At 31.1% G+C, this 14,737-nt stretch overlaps 1 protein-coding gene across 1 annotated transcript; it reads left to right on the top strand.

Annotated features, from left to right (window-relative positions):
- Nucleotides 1-9,990: 9,990 nt before the first annotated feature.
- LOC145641039 (RAF-like serine/threonine-protein kinase PRAF) lies at nt 9,991-11,191 on the top strand. Its single transcript, XM_081692236.1, has 2 exons — nt 9,991-10,314; nt 10,538-11,191. The coding sequence occupies exons 1-2, from the start codon at nt 10,152-10,154 to the stop codon at nt 10,978-10,980; spliced, it is 606 nt and encodes a 201-aa protein (XP_081548362.1). The 5' UTR covers nt 9,991-10,151; the 3' UTR covers nt 10,981-11,191.
- Nucleotides 11,192-14,737: the final 3,546 nt, after the last annotated feature.

Genomic DNA, 14,737 nt, shown 5'->3' with positions numbered 1-14,737 from the left:
CCTTAATCGAATATTTTTTGACTTGTAAAGCGATGAAAAAGTTGGATCGAGCTGCAATTTACAATTTATACGAACTTTTAGGCTGCAATTTACAATTTTTTTTAAATGGCTGCAATTTGCAAAATACGAACTTTAAATGGCTGCAATTTGCAAATTTCATTAATTTTATATCCCACAAATAATATTCTTTTATTGTAACAAAAAGTAACAGAGGTAGTTGGAGCCGTGTTATAGGAGTTACTTTGTTCTTTACAAGTGATTAGCCACACACAAACGTGTTACTTGTAAAGTATGGTCATAGTACTCTATCATATGATCGATCAGATAATAAATGGGAATACTATAAAAAGGTGTTTTAAAGCAATTTTAAAGGACTAGCCGTCTTATAGACTTACAAAGCCAACATTGTTCATAATACTGATGATGTGATTTTGTGAATTACTATGTATGAGCTACCAATGGAACAATTCATGAGAGGTTAATCTCTAATCTATCATCGATCAGTAATATAAGACGAGAATGATGATGAATCATATTTTTATATGCAAATTTTGTGAGCAAAATGACAAAGTCTCATCATGTCTATTATAATTGCATTATTGTAAGTCTTATCTTGATCTACTCGACTTACAATAAAATTTGTATTCCAAAGAACATTAAAACGAACCTAGGAAGAATTGATTTTGCCTTAAAACAAATGATGACGCAAGTTGTCCCAAATATTCAAGGTCTGGAGCGCAAAATAGAATTAGAATAAAATTATGATGACGTAAAAAAAGCAAATAAAGTGACATAAATTCTTTAATTTGATCTCCAATTATCAGGATAAGGAGATAAAGTTGTAGAGTGACCTAAGCAGCCAGGCAAACAGGAAAATGAATAAATTTAACACATAATTTATTGCTTAAAAAGGGTTATCAAATTAGCTTTCAAAAAGAGATTGACCATATATTTTTTTTAAAATGTGAATTTTCTTAAATAAATAAAAGAGACCCCACTTTAATGGAAAGCTTAGCTATTTACAGGGTATTTGATTTATTGCAAATTGCAAATGACATAATCCATGAAAAAGACCTAAGGATTAATAGTTTTTGTTTTGTTTATTAGGTTTTTTTTTTTTAAGAAAAAAAAAAAAGTATCTCAATTATCTTATCCTAAAGTGTAAATTAAGAGAATAATAGAGGATAATTGGATATTGTGTACGTGATTGGTACAGTCAATCACGAAGAAACTTGGGGAAAAAGTCAAGATTAGTTTAAACCTTGAGTTATACGACAATACATTTTGTGTTTAAATATCTTTTAAGGCCTCCCTTAGACATTTAGTCATTTGCTATGGTTTTTGTGGCATGATGATGATGAATAATAAGAAATTGTACTTAATGCAATATTATTTATTTGCACTACCTAACTATATATAATATGTAAGCAATTGAATAACTTAAATAAATTACAAGTTGGTTGTTTAAGGTTAATGATGGAGATGATGTGGACATTAACAAATGATGATTGATATACATTGGATAGCCTTGTGGTTGCGATAGAGTCGTAGAGACTATTGTAGTTGTGGTTTTGTAGAGCACTACCACAAATAAACTAGCAAAAATGTATTTATTTTATTATATATAAGAAAAAGGTCACTCTTTGGATCAACATATAATGTAAGTCATGACTAGACTTCTAGACTTATGATTTGTCTAGTATATGTGCATGAATGAATATGTGGATGTGGAAATAATAAAAGTAATGATCTTAATTCTATAGTTTGAAATAAGAAATGTATGTACCACGTCCTTTTATTCGATTTGGAGTGATCTATATAGTATATACATCATCACCAAATTTTGTCATGATTTTTCACTCTTTTTACAAGAAAAAAAGTATAAGAAAAACAAATTTAGATGGAGTTCAATAAGTTTAGGTAAGTCAATCAAGATCACGCAAGTGTCACTAAAGTCTCGTAGCTCGTATAGTTTAGATCTATTAATACATGACAAATGTAATTTAAGTGATGCATAAACAATGAAGTTTGCAACTTGAATATATTAAGAGCTTTTGAATTATTACGACAAAGCTTGTCTAAACAAGGTCGTAATAAAAGTAGAAACTTATACTAAATATAATGAGAACATGTAACAAGTAATCCCTTATAATTGTAACAAATTTAATTATTTATCCACCAATGAATATGTTCAAAAATTATTATATGATGATATGTCCATAAAATTCATTTTAAAATTTCGAAAATTGAGACGATCAAAACATGTATGTGTCTCATGAATTCATGATTATCATATCAATTTTTCTATCAAATTTACATTTCGAGAAATGTAGATTACAAATAATACTACAACATACTTGTATGTCCCATTAAATCCATACACAGAATAATGCCATGCAGAAAATGTCGTGATTGATATACGCAATAATAATTTTTTATCACATTCTTCTTCTCCATAACATGCATGCATCGTAATATCGTATAAATTTTTTCATTTTATTTTATTTTTCTTATTTAAAATTAGCTAGGAGTGGTATGGCTAACTTGATCAGGGGATATTCCCTTAGTAAAATCCAATAACGTGAGGTAGAATTATGGATCTTTTCCCATAAAGTAGGGGCCGATTCATTGATTTCTTATCCAAGGACCACTATACTATTATTATTAATTCATCATTCAACATATATAAAATCAATTATATAATAATGGACCAACAGACAACAGTATGACCATTCTCCTAGTCCTAGTTAATGCCTTCCCAACCCCATAAAAGATATGGAATACAAATTTTGATTTTAGGACAGGTAATATATAATTTAAATTTATGGTATACATTATTCAATTCTCCTAGTCCTAGTTAATTTAAATTTTGATTTTGATTTTCTATTTACTCATGTTCCTTTTATATACAGTACTTCAATTTCTTTATTTTCTTAAATTTAAACTAATTAACTTTTACATTTATATATTTATATACGGTATCGTACTAAGGGCATGTTCACATTTGCTTAATTTCAGTTCAGTTCGGCTCCAATCAGTTCAGTTCAGTTCATTTTAGCTCCAATCAGTTCAGTTCGGTTCATCTCAGTTCAGTTCAGTTCAGTTCAGTTCAGCTCCTAATTTCTTTCTCTCATAAAATATTCAGTTCAGTTCAGTTCAGTAAATGTGAACATGCCCTAAATTTGACCATACCACCTGATATTGGGTGTTTATAGGTGGTAATAATGGATTAATGGCCAATGGGAATAACCTAGCTAGTTTTTATATATTCTTTGATTTGTGAACATAACTTTTATCATCTCAAGTTATTGCTGGTTCAATGTTCACCACTACTTAAAACTTTAAAAGTATTTATTTTTCATCATAAATTTTCATTATCATTCATTGTGACTTCAAGAGTGGAACTGTGGGATTGAGTGACCGTAGTTGAACTTTTTGAACTGTATTATAAGGTATTATGCTTGCTTTGTAATGATATACAACTAAAATCCTTTCTTGTTAATTACTACTCATACCTATCAAACAACCTTAAGAAATTAACAGTGGATAATATTGTAATAAAAACCCAAGCCATTAATTGCTTCCTGAAGACTTAATTAGAGCCTGTTTTAATTTACTGAATTGAGCTAAACTGAATTGAACTGAATAGAGCTGAAATTATGAATATTTTATGAGAGAAGGAAATTAGGAACTGAAATGAATTAAATTGATTGGAGCTGAACTGAACTGAACTGAAATGAAATTAAGCTGGCCCTTAAAAACAAATGGTAGAATTACATGGCTAGTTTAGGGTGCAACCACCTTATAGTGGTTTATTTCATGAAGACACATAGTGATATTATTCATTTGATCATCTATAAGGATGAAGTAGGTTGGTACTTTGCTAGTATAATTAGGATGAAGCCTGGTTTAATCTGATTGTTTAAATTGATAGATCTTTGACCTTGGATATACTTTATATCAGTGGCGGATCCAGTATTTTCGAACTGGTGAGTCACCATTAGTCAGCATTAATAATTGATCACTTGTTTCAATTCAAGGTACGTAAAAATTCAATTTTACAAGTCAAAAGTACTCTAAATAACATGCTATATGTTACAAACAAATGGTACTCTAAAATTATTACATTTAAATAACTTTATAATTTTTTACTTAATTGATAAGCTTTGTGGAAAAATATTAAAATTGGTTGCACAAATATAGTATAAATAAAACAAGAATTATTAAAAATTATATATATATATATATAAAGTGAGATAATTTATGAGACCTATTATTAAACCGGTCTCTTTAATGAAAAAAGAAAGCAGTGTCAAAAATCATTCATATTCAATGGCAGCTGAAAACCAATCTCTTTGATATTATAAAAAAAATAATAATAAAATAAATAAATAAATAACTGACGTAATGTTAATCTCATGTAGGGTATGTAGCAATAGTAGCATCAAATAGACCGTCTATCTATAATAATAATTAAAAAAAAATAATAATAAAATAAAAAAACATCATTTTTTTTTTTGCTGATGAGTCACGTGCACCACTGTGCACATGAACATATCCGCCCTGTATATAGAGAGTAATATACAATAAAACATATTAAGTGAGATCTTTATAAATTCTCCTAAATATATATTTCTCAAATATCTAACTTTGATAATTTGTATTAATACGAAATTCATTTCAATAGAAATAGGTACAGTACATAGTTTCAAGGTAACAATACAAATAAGGTGAAAATGAACAAATAGAAACCTTTTTTTTTTTTTGTGGGAAATAGAAACTTAATTCTACTACGGAGTAGTTATTATTTTAGTACTCCGTATTTTGGTCTTTGTAACATACATAGTACTCCATATAATTTTATAAGTTCATAAGGAATACGAAGTATAAAAAATGAATAAATAAAACCCAACACCGGTAATTTGGTGACAAATGGAAGTACACAATAGGGCCTAACATTCCCTAATAGAGAAGGAATAATACTATGGATAGATGGGGTCCCACGCCATGTGTGCTGATAATTAACTTGACAATAAATATGAAGTCGACTAAATTGTCGATCTATCCACATACATAGATACAAGATTGAATCAATGGAAAGGAAGAGGGAAGTTTAGGATTAGGATAAAATATGTAATTACATTGACAGAAGTATAAAATTGAACAGATAATTAAAAATACAGGTAGTACAGTTAAATCATTTTCTGTGTCTAGTTTTGCTCAATTTCACAATCTCAAAGAAGGGGGTATTTATTTCTTGTTTGTTTGTGTTACTTTTACTATGCCAAAAATGGAGTTTTATGCTACGAGTATATTATATCGCCTACCTTTCTATCTTGTTTATGTTCACACAAAATTGTCTTGGCTATTGTATTTTGTGCTCATGTTGTGGTGACTAACCTAACTGTTTTTTGGGTGGGGTCGACCCTCGACCCTAACTAATATCTCTAGTATTTGTAGTATATTCCTTCTTCAATGGAATCTTGCGATTATTTAAAAAAAAAAAAAAAAAAAAAAAAAAAAAAAAAAAAAAAAAAAAAAAGAGTACTAGAGTTTAGGGAATGAAATTTAACTTTAAGTGATTAGCTTATTTTTATTAGAATAATAAACAAACAAAAATCCCTTCAAAAAAAATAAATAAATAAATGAACAAACAGAAATACAACTGTTAGTAATCAATTCAAAAGAGTACTAAGAATGTCATTTTAGTAAACTTTATTATGGGTAAACTTTATTTTAGTTGTATTTTAAAATTGGGTAACTCGATCTTATTAAAACTTATCTAAACTTATAATTAAAATAAGTAAAAATTAGAAGAATGAAATAGAGTTTAAATCCCTATTTTCACACAACAAAATTTTAATTATTTAGGTTATAAATTGCTACAATTTTAGTCTTTGATTAGAATAGGTTTGATTTTAAACCGCTAAATAGGGTTTGTGATGTTCACCTTATTTTCACTTATTTATTTTCAGTTATTTCGGGTCTAATAAGTTCAATTGAATTAAGATTAGTTCAGTTCAAGAAAATTAAGTTTTGATAAGGGTTTCTCATGTTCAAATTACAACTAACATAAGTTTTAATAAGGTCTAATAAGTTCAGATAAGTTGATATAAGATTAGATAAGTTCATATCAATAAAAATTAGGTGAATAGAACACATCAGCAACCCTATATATAGTGGTGGACCCAGCGTTGTTCGTGCTAGGTCACATGACCTAGCAAATTTAAGGTTTAAAACTAAATGAAAGCAAGAATATTTTGGAAGGAAGTCTATGGTTCGGAGGAAAATACTTGAGTGTAATTTTTTCCTTAGATTGGTAGGGACTATATATATATATTATTACACAATCATATATTTTTTTTGTACATTTATTTTATTATATCCATCAATTAACTAATTTAATTATCTTATACAATGTTCGATAAATCCGAAAGTCCGAACCCATGATGGGTATTTTTTGAATCCACCATTGCTTTTATTAATTTAATCCTAGCTATGTAGTCTATAATAGTAACCTATATTATATAAGTAATTTCAATTAATCTTATTGATATTGTAACTTAATTTTTAGAATGAAAAGGAAAATTACATAAGTATAATATAACAAGTTTCTTTAGTCCTAAAATTCATCCTCCTCCTCCATGAAATCATCCTTTTCCTCAAAATCATCCTTCACAAAATCAACACTTTGGATCGATTGATGACGGTGACCCAACATTTCTAAAATCCTAGATCCGTCACTGTTGTTTGTTGTTTGTATATGTTGTAATTGTATATACTAGTACTTTGTTGTTTGTATATGTTGTAATTGTATATACTAGTACTTTGTTATTTCTAAAATCCTAAATATACTAGTACTTTGTTGTTTGTATATGTTGTAATTGTAGCAAAGTTAGCTTGGCTTACTTTAATTAGCAAGTTGCATAAAATATGCAATGAATTAATGCGTACAAACAACAGTAGTTTGGATTTTTCAAGTAATAGTCGTGGCACTAGCCAAATTCCATGTGAGTTGCACGAGTTGATTAGTGGAACTCAATCAATTAGTGGTTATGATTGGCTAATGACAAGTATGCTCAGGTGACATATGTAAGTAGCATAAGTGGTGGGGATACTTAGAGGTGTGTGTGAGTGAGGGATACTTAGAGGTGCTAATTAATATAGTTAGATAATTAGCTAAATGTAGAGTAGGAGTTAATCCTATTAGCTAAATTTATTGATGTTATGTCGGTATGATCGATTATTTGTGAGATAGATGTAATAGTGATACACCATACACGTAATTACAAGTGAATGATATGCAAAAACTTTTAATGATAAAGTACTCCACGCATCAAATATCTCAAATTTGCTTTATTCTAAATATCTTGATCACTCATGTCCAAAATTGTACATAGTACTTGAATTTTTACATTATTAAAGAGGATTGACTAATTCAAATCCTCTTTGATTGGAAGATGACTACATTATTGAGGAAAATATCCAAATTAAAGTTTAGGGTTACTTTGGTATTGTTGTAATTTTTTTTTTTTTTTCAAAATCATATGATAAATATGATATAATGAATAAAAATTTAGTCAAATTTATTAAAATCATGAGAATTTTTAAAAATACTAACTGAATAATGGAAACACCTTTTTCTTACTTCGTATATTTTGGTTTTTTGTTTTTTTTTTTTAAAAAAAAAAATCCAACTGAAAACAAAAAACGATGTCAAACAAATCCTAAAAAAGTTGATTTACTTTTTTGGAAGTGATTTGTGGTGAAATGACTATTATACCATTAATTGATCAAATCTATTAACTATTATTAAAACAAAACATGCTGACATCATTAAAGGACATATGTCAACTTTTTATGAAAAATTTTCCCGCCTAAACTATTTTTGACATCATCCCCTTTTTTTTTCTTCTTCAAATTTTCATGATTAAATAAATACAATACTTCTTTCAAAATAAATTAATGAAATTATGGTTACATTAATTTTCAAATAAAGAATATTAACAACTATTTTAAACGAATAATAGCTATTTAATCCGTGCAACGCACATAACTAAACTTGTTTACTACAAAGTGCAGAGCATCATGTACCAAGAATTCTACTTGTCAAGTAAAAAAATTCAAAACTTTTAACGATCAGTTTATGCAATTGTATAACCTGTTTCTTACTCCTTATTACGGAGTATTTTTTATTTTAATTTTTTTGACAAAATATTCAATTAAAGAAAAACAATATTACAACCTAACTATAAACTAATACAAGAATACAAAACAACCTAAACGACACACACTAAGAACCATTACAGAAAGAACGAAGAGAGGAAAATACTGAAAAGGTCTTGCAGCAAACCAATAGCTACGAAGCCCAAACAACCAAGAAAACCAAACCACATCCAAACTGTGGACCAAGAGAAGCCGAATCTTACTATGTATTAGTTGTATGGAGTAACAACTACTTTGTGTTGACCAAACGTTTTTACACAATAAGCAATACAATTAGTTAGGGTCTGTTCACATTTACTGAACTGAGTTGAAATGAATATTTTATGAGAGAAGAAAATTAGGAGCTGAATTGAAGTGAACTGATTGTCTGGTTGGAGCTGAATTGAACTGAAATTACTTTCCAAAATAAAACTAAGTTTCATTTATTTTCCCAAAATTTACCTACAAGTCACCTTATTTGTTATAGCAGAAAGTCCACATGTCATTAAATTTATTGCCCAAGTTTTTTTTTTTAATTTTGATAAATTTTACAAAAAAGAAATTTTTAAAAAAAACCACCTTTTCCCGGCTCACCACTGTCAGCCCCCCTCCCCTACTGGCTCACGGCGCCCAACCAATTCCCCCGGTGCAGGCAACCTCAACCGAAATTATCACTGTAGGTCCACCAGCGGCCTAACCCATCTTCATATCATTCAACTCCATCTTCTTTCTTCTTCCTAATTCTCTCTCTTCAATCTCAATTTTACACAATTTAATTCTTTCTTATTCAATACAAAACAAAATTAATTATCTTTAATTTCTCTATCTTCCAATTCTTCTTTCTTTCTACATCAATTTCTCACTTTTTTGGTTTACACTTTGTTTGAATTGAAGAAATGGAGGGAAAAGAAATGAAGAGAATTGCAGGGGTAGAAAATCTTTTATTTGGATAACAAATTAGGGAGAGAGGGAATTGAAGGGGAGAGAAATGGAGGGATTAAATTGTAAGAAATTAATCTCTTCAATAATGAAGAGATTTGGAAAGAAAACTCATATTTCTTTCCTCCCCTCCCCTTCCCCTCCTTCCCCTTGTACATTTTCCTTCTCAATCATCTATCCCCACACACACTATTAGGGGTTTCATGAGGAGCGGGTGTGTGGTCGGAATATGCAATGGAAAGGGAGGGGATGGTCGAAAATGAGAGATGAAAGGGAGGAAATGTGGAGGAGGGGGTGGCTGACACTGAGGTGAGGGGAGAGTGGTCTATTTCTTGTTTTTAAAATTACTTTTTTAATTTAAAAAACAAATAATTAAAGGATTTTTTTTTTTAAAAAAATGATTGGTTAAACTGGTCACTGATCATTTGGGTTCATTTTGAGAGAATAAATGCCAACTTATGTTTATTTTAAAGAGATTTAAAGGTTAGTTTATTTTGAGAGAATAGGACAATGGTTGGTTTATTATTGTTAAATTATCATTATTATTATTATTATTATTATTATTATTATTATTATGCAAGGTACTCCAAGTTTTTTTTTTTCAAGTAAAAGAGTGAAAGAGATGATGAGGTCATGAGGTTGGGCCCATCATTTGGGCCATCCCTTTCAAATTTTCACTACCAAGTGAAAACAAAAATCCTAATCCAAGTGAGTAACCAACTTACGTCAATTGGTCTTTCTACATTCTACTTTTAAGTTTTAACCTCAACCCTTTTTCCTCTTCTCTCTCCTCTCCCAAACACTATACCTCAAAACTCGTCCTATAAATAACGCCTCCATTCTACCTTCCATAGGCTTGAACACACAACCAACTTCTCACTTCTCTCTCCTCTCTCCTCTCTCCTCTCTCCTCTCTCCTCTTCTTAACTGCCTCATTTTCTCTCTCCTCTCAAACAAACAAACAACATTTCCAGTTACAGTAATCAACGGAATTTTCAACTCTAGAAATGACTAGACCTTCGCTTGAACCTCCTCTTTCCCCTAAATCCAGTATCAAATTCCTTTGCAGTTATGGCGGCAAGATCCTTCCTCGTTATCCTGATGGCAAGCTCCGTTACAATGGCGGCCATACTCGTGTTCTCGCTGTTCCTCCCTCCACCTCTTTCTCTGGTCAGTTTTCTCTCTCACTCTTCTAAACCCTAGTTTTTGTGCTTCATTTATTACTTTCAGTGTAAAATTGACTAATTAATCGCATTTTTAGTCATTCAATTGCGATTCCAGTGAGTTTAATTTGTTAGTTTAGTATGAATTTGACAGAATAATGAAGTGTATGATTAATTTGTTAATTGAGAAATTGCAAATTGCTGACGGATGATTCGGTTTATGATTACAGAATTGATGAAAAAGATGGGAGAATTATGCGGTGAATCAGTGAGTTTAAGGTGTCAACTACCAACAGAAGATCTTGATGCTTTGGTATCCATCAAATCCGACGAAGATCTCGCTAATTTGATCGAAGAATACGACCGTATTCCATCAAATTCTTCCATGAAAGTTAGAGCTTTCCTTTCACCAATTCGATCATCAAAAACAACAACAACAACATCAAGTCTATCACCTCCAGCTTCACTGAAATCACTCTCGCCGAAATCGCTTTCGCCATCATCTTCATTCTCAGCTGCCGGATCTTCTCCAAGAGTTGCTTCGCCAAGAGTTGTGCCACCAGTGATGGCGTATCCTGTCCGTTATGCACAATCTGCTAACAGAAATTGCCATCATTGTTGCCGGAATTCCAGCCATGTTTACCTCATTCATAATGGAAATCATTGGCAATAGTATTCAGTTTCAATTGGATTGGAATTGTTGAAGAAGAACAAAGTTATAGGATATTAATTTTTTATGAGAATATTCCATAAAAAAAAAAGTATAAAGTATAGTATATACTTCGTATATCAGTATATTATATGATGTAGTATGATGTAAGGAAAAAAAAAATTATACAATGATGATGACGACGAAAAGTAATGAGAATTGTTTTTGCGAAGTTTGGATTGAGCCCAAATTTTCTGTCAAATCTTAACGCTGGGTGAGTTTTTACTACTGTACATTTTTTTAATTCAATTTCATTTTTCGATTATATTCATTTTTTATTATCCTTGCAAATTGTGAATTGAATGTCGTTTTGTGTGTGATGGTTTGTCGTATTGATCTGTGTCTTTAAGGCGTTAATGGCGTCTACGGCGCCGTATAGTCTGAGATTAGTTACGGTATCTGACAAATGCCACGTATCAACATGTTGCTTCTACTTATCTACACGTATTCTTTGTGAAAGTACTGAATTTCGGCATATTTATTCATTTTTTTTTGTTGTAATATTTCTAATTTATGTACTACGTAATTGATATTTTGTGTCTTTTTAATTATTATTGAATATATGTTTAATATAAATATTATGTACTTTGTGTTATAGTTTGGGGTTTATTTATTGATATTGATATTCTTTGAGTTTAGATTTTGTCGAATGTATAATGTTATTCTTTTATGATTTAATCTTATTGTATTAATTTAATGTTTCTACTTTGCAATTGCAGGGCTTATGGAGTACAACAGAATATCGTGAATATGTGATGGAAATGAATCAAAGATGATTTCTTTTGGACGTATTGTAAGTATTCTAAATACTTGAATTTTTTTTGGATGTGATTACCTTAGTTGTGATAATAAGATTTTGTGTTTGAGTATATGAATCATATTCGACGATTAGTGTACTTAATTAGAAGTGTATTTAAGTGGATTGGGGAAACTTCGGCTTCCAGTCCAATCTAGTTCATTTATTGGTGCTCATTTTTCTTAATACGTAGTACTTTTTTTGCTTTGTTTTTCTTTGTTGCAATGTAGTAGTACTAACAAGATTGTGTTGGTACTTTGTAGTATTGGGAAGTTGAGGTTTACCTTTTTTGGTTAAAGATGATTTTTGAACTATGCCTGACGGCCTTTTTTCTGATTGGTGTGATTTCTATACATTATCGAATTGTAGATTGATCTTCTTGAGCTTTTTGTATGGAAATAGATGAGTTGAGCTCCAACGAGCTAGAGCATTGGTGCCTAGCTCTAAGAAAATGCTATTAGAGACTTGTTATGATACACTTATACTGTTTTATGGATAAACTGCCCTAGTCACCTTGCTCTTAAGTCCTGCCAACATAGAATACACAATTGCATAATTGTATCATTAGAAGAAAATCTTATACTAAGAGTTGGGTTTATAGAACATTGTGGTCATGGAGTTAAACAAATGTTGCCTGTGAGCAATTCAATATTGACACTAACACAAGTTAATCATACGACTTTGATAAATATATTTTCTGTTCTTTCATTGTTTGAATTGCCACACTTGATCATATAAGGTCTTGATATGATACCTTTTCTGTTCAGGATCAAATTGTTCTTTATCTGTTACGGAATATGCTATCTGCTGATCATTGATAATTCCTTTTTTTTTGGTCATGGATATTTGTATTGGTTCAGGGATGAGTTGTTGATTCTGAACCTACCTCAATGCATTCTGATTTAGGCTAAAAGCAATAATATTTTGGTTTTCTCTTATTATTCAATTTTGTAAGTCTAAGTGTGCTGAATGCTGATTATGTGGCTCGTACATTCTGGCATGTCAGATCTTTAGCTGATTATCCGCATCACCAGTCTTTATATCTTCTGAATAGTCACATACTCACATTACTGATGTTCATCCATCCTATGATTCCTACCTACTTGTATTACTTGGTATAATAAGCTATGTAACTTTTTCTGTTGTGCTTTTGCATATAATGAGTCAATTAAAATTTTTTTGTGATGAAGTTTTGATGTCATGTGTACGCGAAGGGTTTTATTGTTGATATTTTACTTGGGCATAAAACAGATGATCTTTATCTTTTAATTTGTTTTCTATGTTAAAATGCTGGTTATCAACATGCTTTTGTTTTTGGTGTATTGTGACACCATCTAAATGAGTTGTTTCTGTTATTACCAGATTGTGGGAGGAAGGATAGATGTGGTTGCTTAAAATCCATGCATATCATAGCATAGGTGTTAATGGCTCCAAATTTCGACTTCACCGGGGACCTCATGGGCCCCATATCAAAAAGGCCCCATCTATTGGTGTTTTCATTGAGCAGGGGAAAATGCTTAAAGGCCCCATTACAGCTGGTAGAGAAGAATAATATTGGAGTGGTGTGGCTTTCAGCAATTTGGATTAATATTCTTATTTTTGGCACCCAGTAAAAAGTGATGATGATGGGAGCAATTTATTGTGCAATGCTCGAAACAAGAGGTGATTTCAGAGAAATTGATGGTAATTGTTATACATCATTAGTATTATCCATTTATCCTCCAAAGATGACGTGGAAAGAAGGGCATTTGAGGTGTTTTTTTGGGCGGTTGCCCCACCCTGATCGGTTTTTCTCAGTCCACGTAAGACTTTTGGATGTTCCTCCTCCCACCCCCCTTTCTGGACAAGTTGTTAGCTGATTCACTTGAGCAGTTGCCATCAAGATGCGGCTGCCAAGCAATATCATGTGTGGATGGATCTTCTAATGGTGTTGCTGGGAATGACTTGTTACCCTGGTAGTAGATTAGGAGGGAAATAAAATGAAGTAGTTCACTTGCTAGATTTGTTTGCATATTGGCAGAGGCTTCATATTATTCCTATATATTTTGATGGTTATGAATGACCCGGAACATGTGGAGGCAGATCTTGCAACGTATCCTGCCAAGCAAAATTTGAGTTCTTCTGCCAGCTGAAAGCCCTACCAAATATTCCAGAGTGGTAACATACTAACCTGAGTTTCTTATTTACGGAGTATTTTTTTGCATCTCTGTTGTTTATATTGAAATAAGGTTATTTAATTTTATACAGGGATTACACGTAGGTTATTTTTTATTTATTTGCTGGTTCTTAATTCATTATTTTACAAGGCTCATTTTTGCATTACTAGTGTTTTTTATTGAGGTTATGCACTTATGATATGGCTTCATTTGAGATTGTATGGCAGATGATAAATTACCCTACTGTATTTCGGAACTTTTATGTTGTATGCAAGCATTGTGAAACTTAATGGCATTTGTTTGTGCAGCCTTAGGCTGTTGATTTCCTTCCCTCACTAAAACTCAATATTTTACATACTACGTATATTTTAAGTGTTATATGTGCGTTGTGCTAATGATTATGATGCTTTTGTTTGTGAGGGTGGTGACCTATCTAATTGAATGGCCTCTGTTTTTGCTAGGCCGTTGGAGGAAGGAAAGGCAGAGGTGGTTTCTCCGACACCATACGTAATCTTTAACGTGCATGTTACTCGTTCTTAAGTTTGAAGGACCATATTGTATCAACGTCAACAACAACATTCTCGAAAGTTTTCTTCTGCTAATCCAGAATTGTGCCAAGATATGTGATGTGGTGCGGTGCTGTAATGTATCAGAACGAACAAACCCAATGGAGTCATGGAGGATGGTGACGGGTGCCATATCATTATGGTCTGGTACTCTGGTAATCCAGAATTTAGTAATCCATATATTATGATATTTGGTGAAGAAA

Source organism: Chenopodium album, chromosome 1 (genome assembly GCF_948465745.1).
Source record: "Chenopodium album chromosome 1, dcCheAlbu1.1, whole genome shotgun sequence".
Classification (NCBI taxonomy): domain Eukaryota; kingdom Viridiplantae; phylum Streptophyta; class Magnoliopsida; order Caryophyllales; family Amaranthaceae; genus Chenopodium; species Chenopodium album.
This window is presented reverse-complemented; position numbering and strand designations above follow the sequence as displayed.